This window comes from Zootermopsis nevadensis, unplaced genomic scaffold, assembly GCF_977971745.1.
Source record: "Zootermopsis nevadensis isolate Lab colony 2312 unplaced genomic scaffold, Znev_1.0 Znev_ptg000002l, whole genome shotgun sequence".
Classification (NCBI taxonomy): Eukaryota; Metazoa; Arthropoda; class Insecta; order Blattodea; family Termopsidae; genus Zootermopsis; species Zootermopsis nevadensis.
Window position 1 is genome coordinate 735,677 of NW_028259134.1, and position 27,957 is coordinate 763,633.

The following is a 27,957-nucleotide window of genomic DNA, read 5'->3' on the forward strand; positions in this document are numbered from 1 at the left end:
TTGGGATGCCACGGAGAAACCGGGGAAGCCCCCGGAGGAAAACTCCGTGTTGCCTGGACCACGGCCTTGCCCAACACAAGTTATAAATTCGGGCACCGCTGGGAATCGAACCCGAGACCCCAGGATTACAAGGCCAGCGTTCTAACCGCTAGACCACTGTGGCTCTTCTTATATCATATTAAGTAAAAAATAATGTGAAAGAAAATTTTGGATAACACATATGAGCATGCATCTGATCAAGCATGGGCTGCGATAAGGACATGATTTAAGAATGAATGAAGAAAGAATTCCAAAGAAGGTCTTGGACATGAAATGGAAAATGCACGAGGGGAACAAGATAGAAAAGATATCATGCAGCAGGTGGGAAGGAAGAATGTGGAAAGACCTGGTTGTCAGACAGCCCACATGAAGTGAATAAGAATGAAGTATCGAACATCCAGGTAACTCAAAATGACACTTTATTTTAACCACATCCATATCCTTTTAGGAATACATCAGACAAAGTGAACAGAAGAACGGTAACCCTCCTTTTGATTATAAATTGTATATCAAATTTGTGATATTCGTAATACTCTGCATGTGACATATTTGGTACATTGATGCAGATTACCAAGATTTAAAATCTTTCAAATATGTAGATCTATTATTTTTAAATCATCTTTATTAAAGTTTTGATCTGTTTATAGCAATGACACCTTCACGTTCTAATTGTTGAATTTCTTGCACAGTATAGTCATTATCAATGAGTATTTCAACTGTGTGTTGGCCATGCTGTGATCTAGGTTCTGTTGCCTTGGTGGAAGGTGGTGTTCTGCTGAGACGAGGAGCTGCTGCGGGTACAGGGACATCATCATCTGCGTATGTTACAAAAGAATTCCTTTCGGCATTGTGAGGATGTCTGGAGACATCATTCATTGACAGCACAGGAGTTACACAAGCATCAGTTCCATCAAATATCTCACACCATTCTTGCTGTGTGTGTTCTTTAAATCTTTTTGTGAACAGTTCTTGATGAGCTTCAAAATTCTCCATCTGTGGCACCTCTTCATCAGAAAAACCCAACCCATGTAGAAGTTTTGAGTAAAACTGTGGTTCCAAAGCTCCTACTGCCATGAACTTACCATCTTTGGTTTCATATGTATCATAGAAATGTGAACCAATATCCAATCTACAGAGAGAGAGGTTATATTTACTTAAATTCTTATAAATACTTATGTTCGTGCATACGCACACTTCTATCTGCATATTAAGATTTTAAATTATATTATATGACTAAATAAACTAATTAGATATGCATTCACTTATAACTACTGCATCAATGGATACAGGACATACACACTTTGAAATAAAACAGCTACTTCACTGTAAACTTCTGTCTGGGTCTACTTTAATATCAGCAAAACTCATATGGACAAATATCTATTATTGACCTTTCATTTGTGTGTTTTAACACCACATTTATACATGCTGAAATTATATGTTACTATTCATTTTGGGGCCATTCCACCTCAATTAAAAAGTGATGGAAAAATCATTTGCTCTCATTATCACCAAATTCTGAACAACTTCATATGCAAAAAGTGTAGTCCCTTCAGAGATAGCATGGGCATTTTGAGTGTGTTCTGTGAGATTCTTCCCAAGGTTTGAATCATTAGTTACGTGTGCATGCTCTTACCTTAAAATTGTAGAGCTGTGAGAGTACTTATTCCTCTTAGGTGCCAATTAAATGATGTATTTCAGGCCAAAACACCAAAAAGTTTCACATTTTTCAAAAGCTATTATTAATACCCACGCAACATTTAAGTCCACAGGCACAGACAACACAATCACGGCTCTCCATAGACCAACAACGGAAACCTCAACTTAGGCCAGTGGACATAAATCTAAGTAACTGAATTTAGACAACACACCAACTCTGTGGTATTACGTAAAGTATGGTTTTATAAAGTGCAACCTTTTATGCTTCAGAACAAACCATGGTCTTATGAATTGTATGATTTAATATGAATTAATTTGTTTGCCACTGATGATGAGGTCTTGAGGTCGAAACGCGTTTGGCACTAAGTGCCTTTTCAAAGTGTAAACAGTTTTGTTTGTATGCATGATTTTTATATATTTAGAACCAACGTATCCTTCATGTGAGGTGAATGCACTTACATATTACATTTAGAGACGGTTATTTCAGAGTAGAGTAGGAATGTAATGCTGAATTTTGAGTATACTGTTTACCATATGTCAATACAATGCCAAGTGTGAGAGCTATCAGACCTGGGTAGGTTTGGTGTGCAAATGGGCATTTTTCACATTATACTGAAACTGCATCTTATTTCACCTCAATTATCTGAAGCTGAAACTTCAGTGTTGATATTTCTCTCATCCTTTAGGTGGTAATGCATATACAGTTTCATACTCGCACATGTTAACAATTCTAAGATACGTAACACCACAAACATCCTTTTCTGGCTAGCTTATGGTTTCAATTAAAATACATCCTCAACTCTCTTAACAATAAGTTAACTTTCACATTCACCCTAACTGGCATCCTTACTAGTACAGTCACCTCCTTATAAGATACCTAGGGTAAACATTTGTTCTTTTTGGATTTTTGACAATATTGTGCTATATAATCATAGTGACAACTTACTGGTATTTTATGTTTTTCTTTACTGTCACATTTATCTGCATTTCACATAAACTGTATATCTGTAATCAATTTTTAGTTGTGCATTTTTCATTTCAAATATTACGTTCTTGTATTCTGGATTCACTGTCTTCATAATCGTGTTACGTGCTTTGCTGTATATACGACATTCAATAACAATAAATGTTGATTCACTGCTCAAATAAAGAACAAATGAATTAAATATGCCCTAAAATTTTTCTTACAGATCTACAAATTCAGGGTAAAATAATGTAAATCTAATCAAAATTCCAGTTACTACCATGTTATTATTTTAGAGTTATTACCATGTTAAATTTGTGAAAACAGCATATGCAACATTGTTCTTTTGTGTATATTTCATGATAATTAATTATCTGTGAAATGGTGATATCGGGGAATCACACTGATCGTGCAAAACTTCATAAGGAGTTCACATTAATACTGACAAGTGTCACTAAATTCTGTAACAGTTATGCCACAGCCATTTGTTGACTTGACATGGAATGACCCACTGATCCCTTTGAATGATAGTGCATTTGAGTACATACATGTTTTCTCCACGTGGCTTTCCCCAATATGGATGTTTCTGTGAACGAAATATCCAGCTACCAAGGTAGGCTGATCCTTCCACCATGTTGGCATCCACAACCTGTCCACAACCCGATGTGGACCTTTCAAATAGTGCCATCATAATCCCAAGAGCACAAAGCAAACCACCTCCAGCAAAATCACCCAACAGATTGACAGGTGCAGTTGGCTTCTCAGTTTTACGACCAAGAATTGACAATAATCCTAAACAATTAAAAATTACCTTATTTTCTGTGTGAAACATTCATCACATTTTCTTATTAATGATATACACAAAATGTAAATAGTAAACCCAATGTTACATTTCTTGAAAATGCCAGAGTTGGCAAACCCAAGAATGACAAATTTTACTATTTAACGGTGAAGAAATAGGGTGTGAGACTGGTAGAAAGTAATAGCAAATATTTCTGGATTCATGTATAATATGTACTTTTATACACATTCTTCATTGCAGTTTCTAGAAGGAAGAAATATACTTTTCCTCCAGAAAACTACATTATGTTTCAGTGTCTTACATATTTACTGAAATTATGATAGAGAAATAAGTAAGAAATAGTGTTTAAATGAAACTTTAGTAGACTGTAATTAAAGCGGAAACTGATTTCTGAAAGATATGTTCATTCCTACTGACATGAGTAACCCTTCTCAGTTTCTTGTTCAGCTGTCAATCAAACAATTGATACAAGAATGTGTTAGAAGCAGCATGCCATCTTACAGCATTATCTTTAATTTTTCTTTTGTTATATATTATTAATATATGTAATCCTCGGATGATTTTCTACCTCTCTTTAGATGCATACCTGTAACTGTGTGATGTTCTTTGAATTTCTATCCTAGTATGATAATTCATTCCTATGGAAGAAGGAACTGTCTAGCATCGAACAGTTTGCATCATCTAACTTACGGTCAACTACTCCTGTTACATTCTCAACATGACTTCATGTAACTAGTACTACTAAAATTTAAATACACCCACAATATGAAGGTAGAAGAAGAAAAGCTCAGTCAGTATAGTGACTTGGTACGGACTAGACGACCGGGGTTCGATCCCTGATGGGGGCAGAGGATTTTTCCTCTAGCCTCTGCGGTCAGGCTGGCTCTGGGGCCCACCCAGCCTCCTATCCAAAGGGTACCAGGGTCCTTTCCCAGGGATAAAGCGCGGTTGAGGTTTGACACTGACCACTCACCCCTATCTAGTGCTAAAATTAAGAATGAGTAGCAGCTATACAAAGCTGTTATAGAGAAGGAATTCTGGTCTAACAGTCAAACTCAAAGACACAGTATTATGCATAAACCATAAAATAACAAAAGAATTATAGTCATGCAATGTTACACACAGAAGGAAAAATAGTTTGTTGGTTTATATGCTATTTCAGTGCAAAAGAACAAAAAGGCAAACAAATTAAACTAGAATTATGAATTTTGTTTGTTGTTGATTTTGACGTTCTTTAATTGCCTTTATTCCATGTTCAGTATGCATACAACGCAATCTCTCTTCATATGATACATGTATTTGTAATCACTGCTTTTGATTGACATAATGCTCAAAATTGCTGAGGATGGCAACATAATTAAGAATATGGGTGTAAATAATGCCATTCTCTAGCACAAGAAGTGTGAAATGTTATTCACTGTTAGTGTTCAATTTTCAGTTGTATAAGAACAAATGTGCACATATATTCCTTAATTTATTGAGCCATACCAATCCAATGACCTACAGCATCACTTAAATTTTGTGAGGGACAAACCATTTAAAATCCCCGCATGAGAAATTAAAATATGATGACTATACTGGAACAAAGTCTGATTAATTTAAAAACAATTCTGTAAGAATAAACGGAGTTTCTTACCAGAAACTGCTATAAAATTTATGTCATGTCCAGCCATATTTGAGTACTTCCCATACTGGCCGAAACCCGTTAATCTAGCATATACCAATCGTGGATTATCTTCAAGAAGAATATCTGGGCCAAGACCCAGTTTCTCCATAACCCCTAAAAAAATGTATCATTAAAACTTCTGCATACAGCATCTGAAAATGTCATGACAAATACAAGTAAATGAAATAAAGAAAACAATACCCTTTCTGAATGGTTCAATGAGTACATCTGATTTCTTGCATATTCTGCGGATTATTTCAACACCTTTTGGATGTTTCGCATCAACAGCCAGAGACTTTTTCCCATTGGCTAAACAATCAAACTCCAGATCTCCTTGAATCTAATTGGAATAACACATGTTGGTATGTTAGTTTTAACTTAAGAAACAAAAGACAAATGACAATTTGAGTTCATCAGTATCTCATATTACTGGGTGCAAATCTGTCATAATTGTAGCTTTTATATATCATATTTATTTGTTATACACTATGGAAAAGCATTTTTCATCATTTTAATTTTGTTTTTCTCAAGCTCAGATCATAGTCTGTTTTGTATGCAGATCTAAATACTTCTATACTTCCATCAACATCTGTAATTTACCTTATCAACTCTCATGACAGTTGCACCAAAGTCTGCCAGTATCATACCACAGAATGGAGCAGGTGCAAGACCTGCCATCTCCACAACATGAAGACCTCGCAAAGCCATTAATGCACGTTTCACACAAATGTTGTACCTGCCCATAAACCTTCAGTATATTTTAAATTAAGCTTAGTGGCACACTAATCATAACTTTCAACACAAGTACAAGAACATATATCACATATCAATGTACATAAACTTCAGATTCTGCAATACAAGTATGAAAAATAATTTTACATATTAATATGCATAAACCTCAGAATTTTAAATAGAAATACAAAACTTGCTTTACATATAGATTATAGATATATGTAAAGCTTAAAAAATTTCAGCAGAGATGAAACCATCTACAGAATAGAAAGAGTGAAGAGGTAATCTTTCAATGCAGGCTTGAATACCTTTATATCATAATTTAGACTTGGTTGTATTGATTTAACTTGTGAGCTATGTATTTGAAAGATGTGACCTATGTCAATGTTTTGACCAAGTAGGATGAATAAAATTGAGTTGAATATTTGCATGTCATAAAACTAGCTCTTGGTCTCACTACTTCATTGGCATTGTACAATTTCATAAGACTGATTACAAAAATTATCAGGGAATCGACTCCATCAATGCATTGTTTACTCAACACCTTTTGTTTGATCAACTATCCCCACACCTACTTTACTTCACAACGTAACAATTACTCTTGACATACATACGCTTTTGGTTCTCCTACATCACAGTTCATAGCACAGACTATATAAACATATGGTCATAATTCATATGTGGTAGGTAACAAAGAGGAAGCATTGAACGGAATGCTGGTATTTGACAGATCCCTCGGCTGTGATGTTCAAACCCTTTTATATCGCCCCAACATCCTGGCAATGGGACTGGGACCTCACACAAGGGAACAAATTATGAGAAGTTAAAACAGTGACACTCCCATGGAGGTCTTCCAGTTGCCTCATCTACCATGGAGAGGTTATGATAACCAACCTGAGGATTGAAGATTTCTGTCTTCTGGGTTGTTGCGCTGTGTAGTCTGGTCGATGTTAACCAACGTTTCAGAGGTCATACTGCCTCCGTCATCAGGGCGATGAATATGCCAATAGGGTGTGAGAAGTTGGATTTTATAGGCAGGGAAGTGAAAGGTGTAGCCTGCCCCGAGCCAATGGGAGCAGGTATGGGAGTGGACCAATGGTAGCACGTGGGCGAGGGTGGGAGAGGGAGAGATTGTAGAGAGAGAAAGGTGAGTGTAGTTGTATGGATAAAGGCCCTGAAAGGGGCCGAGTTAGTGGTCTGGTTGGTTCTGGCGGCGCACTCTTGCTCGTTCTCGGAGTCCTCGGAGTGTGTGGATCAGAGGCTTCCAGGACCGGCTCAGGTGAAGTCCATCTTCCCTGTTAAAGTTATCAGGATGAAGTTCGATCTCGATGGCTTCCCTGATTAACCGGTCCATGTAGCCGGTTTTTGAGGAGAGGATAGCAGTGTCCTCTAGCTGTATCTTGTGCTCCAAGTTGAAGCGGTGTTCAGCAACCGCAGATTTCTCGGGCTGCCCGAGCCGGATGTGGCGTTCGTGCTCCTTGATCCTGGCCTCCACGGAACGGCCTGTCTGGCCGATGTAGACTTTTCCGCACTCGCAGGGAACTCTGTATACGCCAGGCGTCTTCAGTCCTAGGTCGTCCTTTACCGGCCGGAGAAAACTGGGAATTTTCTTTGGCGGAAGACCAACGGACTTGATGTCGTGCCTGGCCAGCAACCTGCTTATGCGGTTGAAGGTCGTCCCGACGTAGGGCAGGAAGGCAACCGAGGCTGGTTTTTCAGTAGGCGGTGGCAGCCTCGCAGGCGGATTGAGAGCTTTCTGAATCTGACGGTTGCTGTATCCGTTTTTCCTGAAGGTGGTGGTGAGTGCCTCCAGTTCACTCTGTAGGCTGTCGTGGTCGCCACCACCTTCAGGAAAAACGGATACAGCAACCGTCAGATTCAGAAAGCTCTCAATCCGCCTGCGAGGCTGCCACCGCCTACTGAAAAACCAGCCTCGGTTGCCTTCCTGCCCTACGTCGGGACGACCTTCAACCGCATAAGCAGGTTGCTGGCCAGGCACGACATCAAGTCCGTTGGTCTTCCGCCAAAGAAAATTCCCAGTTTTCTCCGGCCGGTAAAGGACGACCTAGGACTGAAGACGCCTGGCGTATACAGAGTTCCCTGCGAGTGCGGAAAAGTCTACATCGGCCAGACAGGCCGTTCCGTGGAGGCCAGGATCAAGGAGCACGAACGCCACATCCGGCTCGGGCAGCCCGAGAAATCTGCGGTTGCTGAACACCGCTTCAACTTGGAGCACAAGATACAGCTAGAGGACACTGCTATCCTCTCCTCAAAAACCGGCTACATGGACCGGTTAATCAGGGAAGCCATCGAGATCGAACTTCATCCTGATAACTTTAACAGGGAAGATGGACTTCACCTGAGCCGGTCCTGGAAGCCTCTGATCCACACACTCCGAGGACTCCGAGAACGAGCAAGAGTGCGCCGCCAGAACCAACCAGACCACTAACTCGGCCCCTTTCAGGGCCTTTATCCATACAACTACACTCACCTTTCTCTCTCTACAATCTCTCCCTCTCCCACCCTCGCCCACGTGCTACCATTGGTCCACTCCCATACCTGCTCCCATTGGCTCGGGGCAGGCTACACCTTTCACTTCCCTGCCTATAAAATCCAACTTCTCACACCCTATTGGCATATTCATCGCCCTGATGACGGAGGCAGTATGACCTCTGAAACGTTGGTTAACATCGACCAGACTACACAGCGCAACAACCCAGAAGACAGAAATCTTCATATTCACCGCTGTGAGAACCTCAAGTCTTACAACCTGAGGATTGTACACGCCTATCACACACACAGTCACCTATCTGGCAATTCACCCCCATGTGTACCCCTTGTAATGCAGAACTTAGTATCAGACATGTCCTCCTGGACTGCCCAAGGCACACCGCTAGTCGCCAGATATTTCACCTGCCAAACACTCTGAGAAATGCTAGGCGACTATCCTGAAATTTTAAAACAAGTATTTGCCTTCCTACATGACACCTTTATCTTATATTATGATTCTAAGATCAACTGGTGCGTAATCGACCAGTGTATAAAAGCATGTTTTAGCGTTTCAACTACCACATACGCGCTGACAGCCAGAACAACAGAAGTGCCTACAGAACTACTACAACTATTATTACTATTATTACTACTACTACTACTACTACTGCTACTACTACCACTACAACACATGGGTACAATGCTGCCAATATGTGAATATATAATATCATGACATTATTGTTTTACGCTTGTAATTGTAAGAGATAAGAGAATAGATGTAAGTTCAGTTCCATTCATACTCTGTTTTAGGATGTTACACGAGCTCGAATGTTCTTTGTTTCGATATTAGTCCATATTATGTGACTTGTAAGGTGTCTAACGTAGTACAATATTTTTCATAAATTGATTTTGCAAGGAACCAATCAAAACACACCACATCTAGTGCATCCAGTTTTCTGCCATACAGTAAGAATAATGGCTACTGTTTGTGTGTTTATTCTTGTAGCGGTCAATTTATTGTACATTACAATTGTGTTTGCAGGGTGAGTAGTTATAATGTTGGGTGATGTATATGTAATTTATCACATGCTATATAAATCTTTTATATTTTTGTTCAGTACAGTAATTATTCTTATACCGGCAGAATAGTATAGGTTAACCAACTACTTTCAACTGACGTTACTGAGAGAAATGTTGAAGAATTCATCACCAATCGTGTCATGTTTACAGCCGAGACTTCTATGCTATTTTGGGCGTACCAAGAAATGCCAACACAAATCAAATTAAGAAGGCTTATCGCACTTTAGCAAAAGAGCTACACCCTGACAAAAATCAAGATGACCCTGATGCATCAAGGAAGTTCCAGGACTTAGGTGCAGCATATGAAGTCTTGTCAGATTCAGAAAAGCGCGAGACGTACGATCGGTGTGGTGAGGACTGCCTCAAGAAAGATGGTATGATGAATGGTGCTGATCCATTTGCTAGCTTCTTTGGTGATTTTGGTTTCAATTTTGGTGGAGGCTCACATAGCCAGCAGGAGACACCTAGAGGTGCAGATATAGTAATGGATCTGTATGTGTCATTGGAGGAACTCTACAGTGGTAATTTTGTAGAAGTAAGTGTCAGTTAAACACAGTTTTGTTTTGAAGACTTTGTGGGATGTCTGCTTTTCCATTCTTACCTATCATGTTCCTCTTTCTCAGGAGTCTCATTAACTATCAAGTCATAGAATAAAGTTTATTTACATTCCATATATTCTTCATAAGGCCAAGCCAAGGATGTAGAGCATGTCATAACACAAATACAATACTCTAATAAAATCCTCTTAGGCCATCAGCCGTGTCAAATGGTTAAAAGTCACCATTGTTTTGAGGGCCATCTCTGCCCTCATCATCAAGGCTAGTCACAACAGTGTGCTCAAACCAACCCACTTATGTACCTGGTCATGGCTTGTGCACAGATCTGAGTGTGAGCCAATGGGTGCCTAGTGGGCAGAGTCTTGTTCTAATACAAATATAAGTTACAAAGTTATGACAGTAATTTACAGTCAACTACAGTATTACCACAAAAATTATACATTAAAGTATACCTACTATTGCTGACATGTATTTATAATAGCTGAGAATTTTTGGTTGAGGTAATTCTTCTATGGAGTAGGAGTAAGTTAGGAGCTACTCTTTTAATGCTTGCTTAAACTTTTTTATATTGTGATTGAATAGTTTTATTCCAGTATAATAAACTCCTTTTTGATATTAAATGAGTTTAGTATTTGTGATATATAAGGTTATATGTGTTTTTTACTTATATTGTGGATATCTGAGTATGTCTAAAAATTTTCTGTGTTGTCCACTACAGATTATGATAATGAGAGTAAGAATTTGCTAGCTAGTGGAAAAATATTAAATTTCTTAAACAATAGTGTATTGCTTTCATATATTTTCAGAATTTAGGAAATAGCCAACCTGTTTCAAACATCTTAATTTAGATTTGTTCAAGTAGAATCTTGTAGAGCAATTCGTAAGTCAGAACTGAACCTCACTGCCTGCTGTGCAATTTTACATGTACTTGTCTCCAGTAATATAATTTGTTATTCATTGCTAAGTCATAAAATGGCTATAAGTCAGAATTTCTACTGTCCGCAAGACAATGGAATAGATGTCGCTTGAAGGGCAGGAGAAGGCAGAGTTAGTGATACTGTAGCACTAAAAGACATTTGCCCCATCCTTGCTGTTTCTTATGCACTTCCATCATTACTGGAACAATCCACAGAACACTAACCCATGATGATTTTACAGTGAACAATAACTTACTAATGACAGATTTACAGATATGTACACATAAGCAACGAAGCAAAAAAGTTGGGCCTGATGTTTTCCTTTTAATAATTATTGTGCATGCAGTCACCATAGAAGCTCATGACTATTATGTTCTCTTGTCTACAGTACTTGTACTTAAATTACATCAATAGAGTTGTCCTACATAATATCAATTTTGCTAACATGTAAAAGCAGCATCTGTTAAAAACTGTAGCCAGAAATTAAAAAAGTTATGCAGCACAGTAAAAAAATTAACATGATCTAATCACGTATGATGTTATGAATCATCACTTTAGATGTGAACATTTTACGTGCCCAGTATATCAAATCATATAATTCAATACAATTTGTTTCATAGATCACTCATAATAAGCCAGTGATGAAAGCAGCAAAGGGCACAAGAAAATGTAATTGCCGTCAAGAGATGGTGACAAGGCACTTGGGCCCAGGTCGGTTTCAGATGATGCAACAAACAGTTTGCGACGAGTGTCCAAATGTTAAGTAAGTAAATAGTTTTCAGTTTAGCGTTGACATGACAAATGGATGTGGGAGGAAAAATTATGCAGTAAATAGGTATTCAGCTCCAATTGTACACAGAATTGTGTGTTAATGCGGTCGATGCATTCAGTTTATGTATAATGACGCTGTGTGATGCTAATTATGTGTGTATTTCTGCTCTTTAAGTAGACATTTTGGCTGATTTAGTCTTCTCTGTCAGCTGCAGAATTTCATCATGAGCTCTTTATAAAAATGTTCATGCATTTAGATGAAGTGTCCAGTTCACTGTGACAGTTCTTGAATTCTATGTATAACAGTGGGACAATATTAAACATGCTGTCTTCTGTTAATAGTCTCAAAATTGTTATCTAAAATGAATAGAAAGTTATAAGGTAGACTTTTATAATTCATCCACCAATGTCTGTTAATGCATAAAAATATTTATAGTAGTAATTGTTTCATAATTGAAGTCATTTTAAACTGTTTCTTATTTCCATTGTGTACAAAAAAGGTAAAAGTCTCACATTTCCTTTTTAGATTGGTAAATGAAGAACGGACATTAGAAATTGAAATTGAGGCTGGCATGGTGGATGGGCAGGAATCAAAGTTTATTGCCGAAGGAGAACCCCATTTGGATGGAGAGCCAGGGGATCTAGTGCTAAGAATCAAAACTATGCCACATGCAGTATTTGAGCGACGTGACGATGATTTATATACAAATGTCACTTTGTCTCTACAAGATGCTCTTGTTGGCTTTGTAATGGAGATAGAGCATTTAGATGGGCACATAGTTCAAGTGTCTCGTGACAAGGTGACGTGGCCGGGAGCCAGAATACGGAAGAAAGGAGAAGGAATGCCAAATTACCACAATAATAACCTTCATGGTACACTCTACATAACTTTTGATGTAGAATTTCCAAAATCGGAGCTCTCTGAAGAGGATAAGAAAGGTAATTCTTACAGTTGTTAGCAATAAAATCTTGCTGTATTGCTGCCATTAATTTGGTGGTAATGAAAAGTCACAGGAGACAAACCTAAAATGGGTATGCCCAGGCAGTGCAGGTTTAAGTTGAATACATTTCTTTAAAAACTTTTAAGAACTTATGAAATCAAAGGATTTAAAAATGCCAGTGGTACGCTGAAAAAAAATAGAGTATGAGACTTAATTTTAGTTCTTATTCCCTTATATTAAAGATATTTCCTTTTCAAACAACTTTTCCGTAATGAAACGATACGTACTACGAGTATGATTAACTGGTCTCAGTTATTTTGACCAAACTAATACATCCTAAGTTGTCTAACTTGTATACCTATTTGGTTTGACAAACATTTATTAATAGCGTTCATACTCCCATATGTAACTGTTTGTAACTTTATGTAGAGCAGCTCAGCATTATGCCCTTCTAGCATGATACTATTAATATGCAGAATACAGTAGAGTGCTTTCTGTATGCACCAAAGAACAGCAATCTGCCAAGACCTACTGAACCGCTATCATAACGAAGGCGACATTTTTTTTTGACAAACTGGTGACAAGACGTGGATCCATTACGTCCCAGAAAGCAGACGCCAGAGCGTGGAATGGAAACATCCAACCACCAGTCATAAGTTCAAAACTCAACCATCGGAAGGAAAAGTGTTGTTGACACTTCTTCAGGGTGCACAGAGGCCAGTTTTGTAACATTACCTAGAGAGGGACATATCAGTAAACACTGTCTGTTATAGTGAAATGTTTCAGGATCAATCGAAACCAGCTATTTGAACTAAATGCCAAGGGCTATTGTCGAAAGGCGTCCCAATTTTGCACAATAATTCCTGTCCACACACTGACACCCACACCATTGAAAGCCTCCACCAACTGAACTTTGAGGTGTTCAAGCATCCTCCATATAGTCCTGATCTGGCTACTTATATCACCTGTTTGGTCCACTGAAAGATGTTATGAGAGGCTGCATTATCACTATGGACCAAGAACTGAAAGAAGTAGTACAAGCATGGCGTGTCACTCATCCAAAAACATTTTTTTCTGAAGACATGTTGAAAAATGACGCTGTTGTACATATGCATCGTCATTGTATTATTTAATAGAAAATTGTGGAAACTTCTGACTCATCCTCATATATCATCTTTAATAAAACATGAATTGGATTCAATTTTTGAATGAAACAAAAACATATATAAAGTTTAGAGTTTGCTCTTCAAAATGATATATTATTTTTCTATAGTCGCCTTCTACATTGCTTTGTACTGTAAGGAATTAATCATTTTTATTTTTTTTCAGCTTTAACAGATATCTTGAAGCAACACTCAAGCAATAAAGTGTACAATGGTCTTCGTGGGTTTTGACCCCAGTACTGGCTTAAATGATCAGAATCGGACTTGTCGCAACCAGGCTTTAAGTTGTGTAATAAGTGATGACTTTAAAATAAGATGGGAGACTGCTAATGAAAAGAGTGCTGACCGTGAAGCCGTTGACAATATGTATTGCTTAGGTATCCTGTGTGGTAAATGCAACAAGTTAAGATTCATAGAATAATGTTTGTACTGCACTTCCTGGTGGGATGTTTAATGCTAAATGTTTATATTGGAAAACTGATGTTATTTATTGTTATCTGTGAGCTTTCATATCCATATAAATTGTTGCGTGTGGATGTGGTTATGTGAAATGTCATGTTTTAGTATCACGGCAATGGATAGACTTAAAACCAAGAGCGGATGAACTGAAATATACCAGGATCGAAGTAATGGGAAAGCCATACTGGGAGTGAAATAATAGTAATAAGATGTATTAGAAATGGTTAAAAAAAATTAAAGAAAAACATACGAGTGATGAAATAATGGGGGTGGGGGTTAAATTATACAAATACAAAAAATTAAGCTGGAAATGAAATAATAAAGAAAACATACTGGGATTTAAGTAATGGGCAGTCCATGCAATTGTGATAACTAACTATGTTCCAAACTTATATGACACATTCTTTTAATGTTAGGTGCTTATTATGTGAGAAACTTAATTGTTCAGATAAACTGTAAGCCTCAAAACTGGTTATCAGTTCGCACTATTGGGATATTTTGACTTATAAACAACCGCTGGCAACATATTAAATATACTGTTTACAGGGTATCATTCTGTTTAGCTCAGATATATGATTTCTATTTTATGAAATTAGCCATCTGTATGTACCTTTTCATTTCACTGTGAGAAAAAGTATTTCCTGTCCCAATGAATGAAGTGGCTACTATTATAATTGTACAAACTTGTTTTATATATGTGCATATGAAAATATGAAGGATAATAAAATGATTCTAATATTATGTTTTTAATGCAATTTCACTTTGCCTTACCTCAGTTTATAATTGTTAAGAATGAAAAATATAAAATTGAAGGCATTCATAAATTGTACTTCGAGAAAGTAGTTACTATTCAGTTCTTTTCATAGCAAATGATATCAATGAACATTGTGTTATTTTATTTAAAAAGAGAGGGATTCTGATTGTATGAGGGCCTGCCTGTATGCATTGATACATTGCATTTTGTGCCTAGGTTACAAAACATTTGTAGGAACAGAGCGTCAGCAGGTCCGTGATATAGAGAGATGAATACCCTAATTTTTTTATAGAGTTGTTACAAATGGACCTGTTACTGTATGATTCATATAAAACATTCAGGTTATATACCACAGAATATGTTTTCATTCCGTGTAACTTAGTCTAGTTTAATTAGACCGAACCTAAAAACATGCATCATATCAAAATAGAAGGGACAGAATAGAACAGAAACATTTTCCAAAATTCAAAAATGCAGAATGACAACATTTGGATTAATTAATGGTATGTTTAAGCCTAGATATCATGTCTCACCTCAATTAGTTATAACTATGTGCACAAGATACCTGCCATCTGCTGTGTTTGGCCATATCATTTTCATAGGTCACAGGCTCTTCTGAACTGTACGAGCCTGTCTGTTGTCCCACCTTCAATTCACTGGGCAGACAGAGCCCAAGAACTTCGCGAAGACCATAACTGGAATCTTGCTCCACAAATCTCTCTCTTATGTGTGGAAGTGGAATACTGATACATCATCTAGAGAACATTGCATTTCAAATATGAAAATCAAAATATTCCAACAGAAGGCAGCATCATTCACAGCAGTTCTCAACTAAAAACATATATAACACAAAACCAGTCAGCCATAGTAGGAACAATGAAAAAAGGACGCTACAAATGCGCTTTATACACGTCTGTCAAGTAATGTGTAGAAAAAGAAGTAATGAAACACAGGTCTACTCACAGTGTATATTAGCCACAAAACAAACTTCATAAACATGCATATGAATAGAATAAAATCATGACGCTTTAAATACACATGGTACAGCATCTTATAGATATTACATAAGAGAGATCCTGAGACAAATCACTATCATGGTACAATTATGTATAATATTACTGTTAATTATTACAAGTTTTGATATAATGCTACAACTGGAACCATAAGTAACAATAAAATCATGACAAACAGTTAACCAGCATAGACTAGAAATAATCACACTGCAGCTAAGTAAAACTGATACTATTTAAAATGTCTATACCTAAGACAATCTTAAAACTGCTGCCTTCATGTATGTAGATGTTCACATTTATCATATATATTAAAATTCTAATTACAAATGTACACAAGTTTTTTCCCCCTTTACACAACCACAGAGAAGTATGCTCTCTACACCTTCCTGTGCCATACTTCCCAGTTCTGCGGTGGGGTGGGGGGTTGCTTCAGGTGCACTCGGTTTTTCTTATATATTAATGTCGCACGGACAGTTCTGTTACACTGCACTGTGCATCAGGCAAGAATGACAGTTAATGCTTGTGGATCATTACGAAAATTGCAGAAAAAAACAATAAAAATACAGTGACAAAAGAATGAGTAACTGAAAACTTCGAGAATGGAAAACTGGTGACATTTAGTCAAAGGCTATGGCGTTGGGATCGAATGAATGAATCGACGAAATGTCGCTCATTGGATACTATGTATGGCTCACCTGAGGAATGGTGCTTCCATGAATCCAATAATGCTGAGGTTCAATCATGGAGGAAAGTTCTTACAGAGCTAAAGGTGTGCTATGATAAGTTTTGAAAACATAGATGATGATAACACAAGATGGGCAGACACTGTCGATGGTGCTGTGAAACAGAAGCATGAAGAAGAGGTGGCGAGGATAAGAGTGAAATTTATACTACCATTGGGATAAATCTAAACAGTTTACACACACACACACAAAGAGAGAGAGAGAGAGAAACCACAAACCGTTCCTAAAAATAAATGTGAGCTGTCATAAAGTAAAGTAATTTGTGAAGTTCTGTGAATGCACTAAACAAAATATTTTAGATTATCGAATTTTTTCCAGTTATTTGTGCATCTTCTCCCCATCATTAACCTGGATAATTTGACTTTACTATCTGGTATGTGGTATAAAATGGCGTTATAGAGTGTAGCTTGTCTCTAATTCAGTGTTTATCGCATTTTTCATGACCAAACTCCAGTTATAAAATGCAATATGCTTTACACACATCAAAGAATGCTTATATGCACTACAAACTTCAAATAACGGGGGAAAAATTATGCCATTACAATTGTATAAAAAGTCCGAACATTCTCCTCATAAATTGGCACAGATTTGACAAATGAATTTATCATATTTTATTTTTAAGTATGAGTCGTGAGGAATGAAAATGAAGTCAGGCTCACAGAGAGGAAGCTCAGTGATGAAGTCTTGAAATTTAATAAGACTGAATTAGATTAAATGTTTATCATCATATTGACAGTGCAATAATAAACAATATAAGAGAACAAATGTTTTCTGTGATGACTGGTTTACAACAGAAGAGACTTAAAATAAAGTATCCTGGTGATAGACTGGTTATGTAATGGCACTACTTCAACTTCAGAGGTTATACAGCACCATAAAAGATTTCAAAATGGTATGTAAGGATTTGGAAGGTGATGGCTATGGCCTATTTGAAGGTATTATCTTGGAATTTTATGGAGAGACGGAGGAAAACCAGCTCAGTTGGGGTAAGCAGGTTTGTGTAGTTGCTACACTCCCGACTTGTAATCAAGGGGTGCCAGCTTTTACTTTGCTATTTTAAAATGATCGAGGGAAGTGCGTGATTTATGGCATAAGTACATGTAGTAAAATGTACATTCATGTTCCCTCACCCAGCATCCTGTCTGTATGAGTTCACAGGTTATCACAGTGGTCTGATTAAGTGCAGGAGACATGAAGGACACCCAAATATAATGTTCTGAAGAAGTAAGATTCGAAAAATCGGAACAGATTTAGGAATGTAGAATGCAAAACATAAGAAAACTGATAAATTATAAGAGTTTAGAAACGAATAAACATAAGTGATTCAGTATGAGGCAATATGGTTGCAAAAATTTGTAGATAATGCTGTATAATCATTATTGGGATATTTTCAGTGCTTCAGATAAAACAATTAACAATGCGAAGGAAGATATAACACAGCCCAAAAGAGCGATGAAAATGAAACAAAAAGGAAAGAGGCCGAGAACATGACATATGAACCAAGTGACTGGAAAGGACAAAGAAGAATGGAAAATTGGACCTGACAAGAACACAAGTAAAGAGGGAAGGGGGGAGCAAAAAAAATACACATCTTTGGGGGTCCCCTCCACCATCAAAATCAAAACATGTTCGATAAAATCAATATGACTACACAAAGACAAACATCAATACAATTTTCATTTGTATCTTCTGCATTAATGCTTTAATTCCACTGCCTGAGCTGACCTAACAGAAACCAAATGTTACAATTTACAAACAAACCATTAGAAATGAAATAAATGACTGAGCACCAAGAATGGCAAGAGAATTAAAATTTAAACTATGCATACCCATGGGATGATCCAGGATAAGATGGCTTGGCCAGGTACAAGAAGATATATGAGCTGGCAAGAAATCAAAAAGGAAAGATTGGGAGGAGACAGAAGAGATGCTTTTCAACCAACAATGATTATAAAACAGTGACAATGCTAGAAGAATAACAAGATCATCATACACTGGAAATCAGTTTAACTTTTTTCATATACTGCAATTTAAGTGGAAATTTGAGAGTCATTTCAGAATGACACAATAGTTAGCAGCAAAGAAAATAAGTACTGATCATCAGCCACCTAAGATACATGAAGAAGTAGTGTGGACCTTTTGTTCAACATGTAAATCTCTTATTGTGAAAATGTCTGAGATGAATATCCTATAATTTACAGGCTGAATATAACCTTTGTGGAGATTCTGACAAACCCTGTAACAATGATACTGGCAAGTATCTCAAATATTTATAATGAGATCAATTCACTTCATGAAGATCCATATGTCAAGTGCAATATTTTATTCACACCTTCTCTCACTGACATACACCTTAAATGATCAGTAAATTTCATATTAAAGGAACAGTAAAAATACATACGCTGTATCTGAATAAATAAGAGAGCATAATAAATATAAGCATGTGATGACAAATTGTAATTTCTCCAACGTTAAAGAGTAAAGAGTTGTTATAATACCCATGGCATTTTCGTTTGTGAGACAGACAGACTATTATGTAAAATATTAATATTAAATATATGATAGTAAAACTACATATTTGTTACTATCGACTGAAGGTAGCTGAGAACACGTTCATCATGGAGTATGCCTGTATGATCCAAACTAGAGAAAGTCTGATGATAAACTTTCTCCTTCTGCTTCCAATTCAAACATCCTTCTAAGCTACGTTTGTTAACAGTGCCATCTCCGTCACCATAGAGGAACCCAGGGTACCCGTCTGGGAAGGTCCCAGGTTTGTAAACAAGTCTGAAAAGTAAGAAGAAGGAAAAGGCACCGTCCATTTTTTTCCCTTGAGTTTTTGCATTTCTCATCACAGTATACATGCACATGCGCAAGTACTCTCACAGTAATATATATCCCATGGACCCAAACCTTAGTCACAATGGCAACAGAATGTAGGATAAGTCACAAAATACAAAACATATGCATAAATACAATTCAAAATAATATAAAGATTTTGCATAAAGTATACAAATGCTATGCTAAATTCACATTATACTAAAAAAAGATAAACATCTTTAGAAATATTATGAGTAATTTCTAAACATTTGGAACTCATCAAAGGGGCAACTGCCCTGATGATGCAGCAAAGACCTCTCAGTATCTAGTGCACTTGTCACTTGCATTTGCCCCAAAAAGAGAAATGAACTTTTCTTGAAACAAAAGAGAAAAAAATTGAATATATTTACACCACTGGAGTTATTGTGTTCAAATAATTCTCTAGTCGTTGAAACTCCACTCACAAAAATTATAAAGGAGCTATCAGAATGCCACTCTCTTTACCTGTTAATTGTATCTACACCAAAGCCATGTAAACAATGCACTTCTACGTCTGGTGCTTGAAACTCAACTGAATATTTCTCCACATCTTTCCGCATCTCCCAACCTACTGGATAGTCAATGGCCCTGAAACACACACAAATATAAACAAACTTACAAATTAGTCTCTGAACTCAATACTAAAGAATCATTCATGAGACATTCCTGCCTTCATGGAACTTAAGGGTGCAATACTGTGTTCACCCAAGTTCATTCTTAGACTCATACAACATATACATCATATACATCCTTTTAACAACATCTTTTCTGTGGTGTAAAATAAAATATATGTCACTGCTTTTATGAATTAAATGTCCAGTGTTAGGTCAATAACAAAGGGATTTACATGACAGATTTAGTAAATGGAAAGTAAGCTCGGTGTTTTATCATAGTAATGACCAGTTTTTTGTTCATACCTTTATTTATGCTCACATTGCCTTCAGTATATGAAGTACTGTGGCACTATGATGACTGCAAATTTGCATTTAAAGGCAAAATGGGCTACTCAAGAAAATGAACCCTTTTCTGTACTGCTAATATTATCAGACAGAAACATCAAATTACAATATAAAATTATATTAATTTCTGTGTAAGACTTGAGGTTCTCACAGCGGTGAGTATGAAGATTTTCGTCTTCTGGGTTGTTGCGCCGTGTAGTCTGGTCGATGTTAACCAACGTTTCAGAAGTCATACTGCCTCTATCATCAGGGCGATGAATATTCACAGCGTAACAACCCAGAAGATGAAAATCTTCATATTAATTTCTATTATCACAACTAAAACAAATTATATGCTGCATACCTACAATGAGTTGCAAGGTATCTATACATCACCATTCAAAGAAAATGCTGTTTTACGGCTTTTAGAATTCAGTAACATTCTGTACACATGTTTGAAACATTTTATTTTACCAGGTACGTTCATTAGTATAAGACACTACAAGGACATGCGCTTACTCAAAGAATTCTTTAAAGTCCTTTGTTGTATAGTTCTTCTCATCCGTTTGTATTAAAATTTCATCAGGATTCCAAAACAAACTGGATGGCATTAGCCATGCTAAACTTGGTGAAGTTATTTGTTCCTCTCGTAATATACTCTCGCGCAGGACATAAGAACCCAAATTGTCACCTGCAACAAAATTTGGACAACACACATGAAAACAAAAGCGTTAACAGTGCAAACATTCTGTTCACTTTTGATACGCAACATCATTCATGCCTAAAGGCAATTTCTTGCCATTCTCTAACTTATATGTTTGAGGCAGTAAAAGGGGGGGGGGGACAGAATGCACGTGTGTTTGTAAAAATATACCCAGGATAACTTTGGATAATAGTCATTATGATTACATAAACAACAATTTGTGCAGTATGATTAAATATTCTGCATCAAAACACATATCAGCAACTTCATTTGTGTTAATGTATTCCAAACACAAAATAAAAAATATGACCTATTATCATATTTCCAGATAGAAAATATGTAAGAAGCATTTAAGATGCCTTAAAATAACAGGGCAATCTGATACAGCCACAGACATCTCAGACACTGGAACATTTTGATATCAAAAGATATCTCCAGTGAAAATAAGAAGAATCAAACAGATCCTTTATGTGATGTTTACTTTCAGTCCTAGAATATATGTTATAGCAACATTAAACTGATAATTTAAAATTGAAAATATTGTCATCTAATTACAATTTTTCCATGGCATGTACTATTTAATCACATATATCATCAAGACTCAGTTAATGGGTCAACTGAAGTCACATCATCATCTTCAATCATCTAATGAAACTGTATGATACCCTTGCAATCTCATCACATATTCCAAATCAGTTGTGTGTTGTTATACCTAGCACAGAGATCTCAAAATTCCATTGCCACTGTGTCAGAAAAATCTCACTCTACAAAGTGTACATGGCATAAAACATCGAAGTGATTCATTCTGTAACAAATTCTAGGCGATGTGTACTAAAATAGCTGCACACAATGTAAAAGAAAAAAAGTCTACATGAAAATAAAAGGGGAGTTGTAATAAATCAATAAACGGAATCTGTTCAAAGGGTGGAAAAAAAACAACCGAATTTTATGAAGGAGTTTAGATAGAGAAGGAGTGGCAGGATTTGAGGTTTTCAAGGCAGTGAGTCCAAAGATGGCTGTCTTCTGGGTTGTAGTGTCATGTAGTCTGGTAGAAATTTACCAATGTTTCAGAGGTCCTTCCTGCCTCCATCATTAGATTGATAATTAAACTGCGTGAATGGAATCTGTTTGAGATATAGGAACCAGTCAATCAGCGTATTTCCTTCATTCCTTGTCCCCCTCACCATGTTCCCCACCTCCCTTATGTCTGCTTGACCCCAAGAGTTCCTTATAAGGGCCACTTTCTCAGACCTATCTCTTTTGCATGCCCCTCCCCCTCCTGCTGGACATGCTCTGGCACACCCCCTCTATCTGACTGGCTTGCACGCCTTCACCTGAACCCAGTCCTACTCCCACTGGTCTGACTGGTTTCTATATCACGAATTCCATATGTGCGGCTTACTCATTGCCCTGATGATGGAGGCAGCAAGGACCTCTGAAATGTTGGTAAACTTTTACCAGACCACATGGCACTGCAACCCAGAACATGGCCATCTTTGACATATTAAGCATGTTTGTTTTCACGCTGCCACATTGCAATAATCAATGGAGTTACAGTACATAATATTTAAACTAATTATGTGCATCTTCAATCAGTGATACAAGAATTTTCACTCAATACATACATTAGGGTTGGTGAAGTTAATACTGATGTAATCTATGGCAGATAAATTCTTTTGCTTCATATCAAGCACCCTCCCACTGCACCTAGCAGAATGGTCCTCCGAGGCCAAGTACTGTATTTAAAATTCAAGGCTTAACACCTGTGGACCGACATAAAATCTGGTCCTCCAGGCTAAATGTGGGAAACACTAGCTACCAGAAATTCAAGAATTGCAATTATAAAAGAACTGAACATTATAGTATAGGTGAACAAGTGCAGTGAACATTACTATGCAGCATTCAGTGGAAGACATTCAGTTTTCAATGGAAAACAAATCAGCAGCAGCAGCGTCACATACTGCAAGCAACATTCAAAAGGCAACGTATGACACTTCTGTGTGGCTTACAGCAAAGCGAATCACAGAGCCACTACATGCCTACCTGCAGTATTTGAGAATCTTCAGAAATACTTTTAGGGTATCCATCACTAGAATACAGACATTTCTGGATCAAACTGAAAGGGGATCAGAAATTTATCAAATCTTATTGATGATATTAATAGCATGTCAGTAGCAAATGTCAAGCACATATGCAGGGTTGATATCCAATCCAAGTTCACAATGACTTCTGCATGAATGTCACCTGCGCAATATTACCTATAATCGCCTGTAAGTTACCTTCTGCATACATATACCACTCACAGTGGAACATTCCAAGTGATATTCAACTTGCTGATCGTAAATTCAACCAACCAGGCAGAAGAGATGTACTTCTATGACAGTATGACATGTGAGAAGAGAACATAGAAAAGTTATCCTGTAGTTGGCAATGCCCTATTTGGCTAGACACTGTACAGTAGAATCCCATCAGTTTCTTGCAAGAATACAAGCACAGTGACCCTCTTGACATGAAACTATACAGCAATTTTGGGAAACAGAAGAATTGATAACATATAACAGATACTATTCAGTTCAGGACCTTGTCATCTTATCGTCTGGTGTCTAAAAACGTAAATATTAAAATATACAAAACTATAATTTTGCATGTAGTTTTGTATGAGTGTTAAACTTGGTCTCTGACACTAAGGGAGGAATGTAGTAGACTGAGGGTGTTTGAGAGCAGGTGCTGAGGATAATATTAGGTCCAAAGAGGAATTAAATACAAGGAGGCTGGAGAACGATGCACAATAAGGAGCTTCATAAGTTTTACTTCTCGCCAGATATAATTAGACTGTTCAAGTCAAGGATGAGATGGGTGGGGCACGCAGCCCACATGGGAGGGAAGTGGAATGTATGCAGGGTTTCGGTGAGCAAACCAGAAGGGAGAAGACCACTGGGAAGCCATAGACAAAAGTGGGAGGAAAATATTAAATGGATCTTAGAGAAATAAAATGGGTGGTGTGGATTGGATTCATCTGGCTCAGGATAGGGACCAGTGACAGGCTGTTGTGAACACATTAATTAATTTTCAGGTTCTATAAAATTTTGGGAATTTTTTGAGTGGCTGAGCAACTGTTAGCTTCTCATGAAGGACTCGGCTCCATGGAGTAAGTACTACCAGCATGATCAAAGCTACAGGAATCTACAGACAGACATGAATTGTGATTCATAAATTTATGACAGCATCAGAGAAACTTTGTTGCTCAACAGATTACTGTATTCTTACTAGACTCTCCCTGTTAATATTGGGTTATGTCAGTCGACGGTAATGTTGGTAATCTGTCGGAGCATCAACTAGATTTGCATATGAGTGCAAATATTATATGCTTTCTTAGCAGTTATAGGATATAAAATGATATAAAAGATGACCTTCACTCATAAAAAATATAAATTTAACACATTAGTTTATCAACCAACTTACCCACTGCAAAAACCTTCAATGCCTTCACTGATCCTCCCCATGCACCAGACAACGTAACAAGTGCACGAATATATTTGTCCTTCCAGCTCTTTGACTGGCTGTGTAAGAAATGTAAACTCATGGGGCCACCCATGCTGTGAGCAAGTATTATTACACGTTGGTTATCATTTATTCCATACGTTTCTTCTACAAGTGCCTTCAACCTTACAAAATATTCGCCATTTCCATCTAATAAAGGAGAAGAAGAAGCATTATAAATACAAGATCAAAAGTACGCCACTAACACAGTCATTGCCACTAGAGATCTGCACGGAACCAGGCCTGGCCCTCAGGCCTTGGCCTGACCCGAAAATGGTAGCACAGACAATGTTCAAGTTGGAGCCTGGTTCAAATGAAAGCTATCAAATGCAACATAGAACATTTCAGGCTTTCTCCGGCCATTATGTTTTCGGGTTTCTTAACTCCTATGAGTTCAGTGTGATGGCATCAGATTTGTTGCATCTCCTATGACTCATTGAAAGAAAATGCTGTATGTGAATAGAGAAATGAATGTCTGGAGGACTTTGAAAGTAGTAAGACAGCGGTTTCAGAAATATCCTTCTTGGTCTCAATTAATCCCAGCCTTGCACTTGTACTCAATTGTGACAGTTCACACTATGGGGTGTGGAGGAGGGGGAGGTAGTGTTGAGTCGCATCATTCATGGGTAGAATCCCCGAGATCCTTAACATTATCGACGCTATCCGACAGTGACAGAAACTACAGATACCTAGACAGGGAGTGAATTGCCTTGATTTTTGGCGTTAAAAATACCACAAGTTTTTGTTTGGGCATAAATTTGTATTAATTATGGACTTACCAGCCATTACAAAATATTTTCAATAAAAAAGTTTTCTAAAGATCTCTCTTCCCTTAGGTTACAGAGATGGTCAGTGGAAGAACCGAATCCTGCATGAGAATGGAATTCTTACTGCATTTTGAAGAAAAGAAAAATGTGGATTCCGCAAAATCTAAGGTTATAGCAGGATTTTTTTTAAAAGGTATACAAAATTTCATAAAATAACTTGAATCTTATTTCTGATGTAAATTACTCAAAGGAAACCTTTCATACACAGAAAACATCCAAATAAAACACTATTTTTCAATCTCACTTCATAACAGTAATTTCTAAACCAAAGGCAGGCATAGGAAATCACATGATGGCTGCTAGAACGATGGGCATATTTACCCGACAAAGGTTCCTGAATAACAAATATCTGGAAGCAAAGCTTTCACCAATTCTAGCTGAAGACAATTTTTATCTTATTTATTTCTTTAATGTAGCTACAAGTGACTTACTTGGGGCTTTCCGAAAATCATATGGAGCACCTCGAAGCGAGACATTACGTTCATAACCCAATGCAACCAGAGCATTAGCAATGTCTTTAAAATATGCTCCAGGAGATGCTTCACTTGGATCAAGCCATTCAACAGATGTAGTATTCCCAAAGCCTGGAATTCTGATCTCAACACCTTTTGAATTGGATGACATTCTTGTGACATTGTCATACACAAGTCTCATGTTGTCAATCTGTAAAGAATAGGATTACATTTTACAAATTACCCCATGACTATAATTTACAATACTGTACTATAGTAACCTCCTGTATTCCTGAAATATACAAACTATACTCCCTATCTCCACAGCTAATGTATCCCATGCCCCTGTTCTATATAAGCTCCTCACATTCCAAGTTCCAATTCTCAGGTGCTTTGAAACATCACCTGGGTCATGAATCCATACAATCCATCCTATTCCAAGAATCTGCTGTAGCTTTTGCAACATACAATATTTTTACAGTGAAGGGTTGTTAGCCCTATGTCCAACCCCCAAGTTGTACGACCATCCTTTATCGGCTGTCCATGACTACTTAGTCAATGTATTTGCAGCGAACCTCCTTAACTGGAGGTTGTTCCTCAATCCGTAAACTGAGGACATGACATGCCGTTGAGACTGGGACCCACCCAACATGGAATGTGCATGATTAGGGTTCATATATCCAAATGTAAGTGTTTGTATCTCCATGCACAGCAGCATCAGCATTATGTGCTTCTGCGTGATGCACATTCCATTATTTAATGTTGTCAGAAGGTACCTCCAAACATGCACGTATCTTTAATCACCCAGGAATGTGACTGTTTACTTACCCAGCAGTCTATGACTAATGGAACAAGTAATTCCATATTGAGCCATATATTAAAGAAGTCTTGTGTTGTTTTCTCACATAAATAATGAACAACTCTATCCTTGTGAAGTTTTGCCTCAACCTGACTGCCACCATCTCCAGGAACTGTAACATAAAAATCTGAATGAATAAATAATATAGTCATTTATGGGCATATACGAAGAGTGGCAAAAGAAGTGTGGTTTCACACCTACCATTCAAAGTGATAATGGAATCAGTAAGCACCTATGAAACATCCATACACTTCTCACTAAATGGCGTAACAACCCAGAAGACAGCCATCTTCACCTGCCCCCTCTATTTTACATACAATTTAAGAATTAGAATATATTTCTGTGCTACAATGACTGTAACACATATTAGTTGACTGATAGCAGGAAATATCCTGTTACTAATAATGGGACACATGCAATTATATGTTATATTCATAAAGAATATATTTGAGGTTTATTTATATTTACTTAGTTACAAACTATCCAACTTATGAGGCCCCTTTGAGTTTCATTTAAGGTTACTACCCCTAACCTTTGTAACTTTACACATCTGGTCACTGTACTGTAAACAAGTATCCAGCAGTGGCTTTCGTTGAAGCATAGCAATATGAAAATACAATTCCTTTCAAAGCTTTCACATCTTACCTAAAATGACTGGAGTTATTTCTTGCCTTTTCACTACGAAAAAGGCTGATGACATGCTTACTGACAAACTAAGTAATAATATACTCAAATAGTTTGCAAACCGTGAGCTCATGGTTATGACAATCGTATAACTACAGCGAAGTTTCACTTCCCAAGAGAACAGATATCTCCAGCCTTCCTTGTTTACTAATTATAGTACTCAAACAAAGACTTTCAACCTCACGTGTTCAATAACCTTTGACTTCCATGTCGCAATTACACCACACTTTTATACTTCAGATTTCGGCACTCTCGACATCACTGATATTCTGAAAATGACTTTTATTCCCGTTAACAAATGAAGGACATGTGTAATTTCACAAATGCAATTTCCAATTGGCGGCT

General features: G+C 37.2%; 3 protein-coding genes across 10 annotated transcripts; 1 reads left to right on the forward strand and 2 right to left on the reverse strand.

Annotated features, from left to right (window-relative positions):
- Positions 1–441: 441 nt before the first annotated feature.
- Positions 442–9,049, reverse strand: LOC110828867 (alpha-methylacyl-CoA racemase). Of its 6 annotated transcripts, XM_022061987.2 has the most exons (7): positions 8,939–8,954; positions 8,697–8,810; positions 5,731–5,866; positions 5,332–5,470; positions 5,101–5,244; positions 3,211–3,454; positions 442–1,168 (listed from the first exon to the last, which is right to left on the reverse strand). In XM_022061987.2, exons 3-7 carry the CDS (start codon positions 5,836–5,838, stop codon positions 664–666), a joined length of 1,140 nt encoding a protein of 379 aa, XP_021917679.1. In that variant the 5' UTR covers positions 5,839–5,866; positions 8,697–8,810; positions 8,939–8,954; the 3' UTR covers positions 442–663. The 6 variants fall into 6 exon arrangements, with proteins under 6 accessions (XP_021917679.1, XP_021917672.2, XP_021917676.1 ...); XM_022061980.2 differs by lacking the exon at positions 8,697–8,810 and having other exon boundaries at positions 8,939–9,049; XM_022061984.2 differs by lacking the exon at positions 8,697–8,810 and having other exon boundaries at positions 8,932–9,048.
- Positions 9,050–9,139: 90 nt separating this feature from the next.
- On the forward strand, positions 9,140–14,981 carry shv (DnaJ heat shock protein family member shriveled). Its single transcript, XM_022061994.2, has 5 exons — positions 9,140–9,395; positions 9,583–9,967; positions 11,527–11,669; positions 12,204–12,616; positions 13,948–14,981. Exons 1-5 carry the CDS (start codon positions 9,328–9,330, stop codon positions 14,010–14,012), a joined length of 1,074 nt encoding a protein of 357 aa, XP_021917686.1. The 5' UTR covers positions 9,140–9,327; the 3' UTR covers positions 14,013–14,981.
- Positions 14,507–27,933, reverse strand: LOC110828871 (lysosomal phospholipase A and acyltransferase). Of its 3 annotated transcripts, none has more exons than XM_022061993.2 (7): positions 27,574–27,796; positions 26,898–27,040; positions 26,049–26,280; positions 24,713–24,940; positions 21,067–21,238; positions 20,075–20,197; positions 14,507–15,749 (listed from the first exon to the last, which is right to left on the reverse strand). In XM_022061993.2, the coding sequence occupies exons 1-7, from the start codon at positions 27,683–27,685 to the stop codon at positions 15,746–15,748; spliced, it is 1,014 nt and encodes a 337-aa protein (XP_021917685.1). In that variant the 5' UTR covers positions 27,686–27,796; the 3' UTR covers positions 14,507–15,745. The 3 variants fall into 3 exon arrangements, with proteins under 3 accessions (XP_021917685.1, XP_021917684.1, XP_021917682.1); XM_022061992.2 differs by lacking the exons at positions 14,507–15,749; positions 27,574–27,796 and adding exons at positions 15,951–19,537; positions 27,809–27,933; XM_022061990.2 differs by lacking the exon at positions 14,507–15,749 and adding an exon at positions 15,951–19,537.
- Positions 27,934–27,957: the final 24 nt, after the last annotated feature.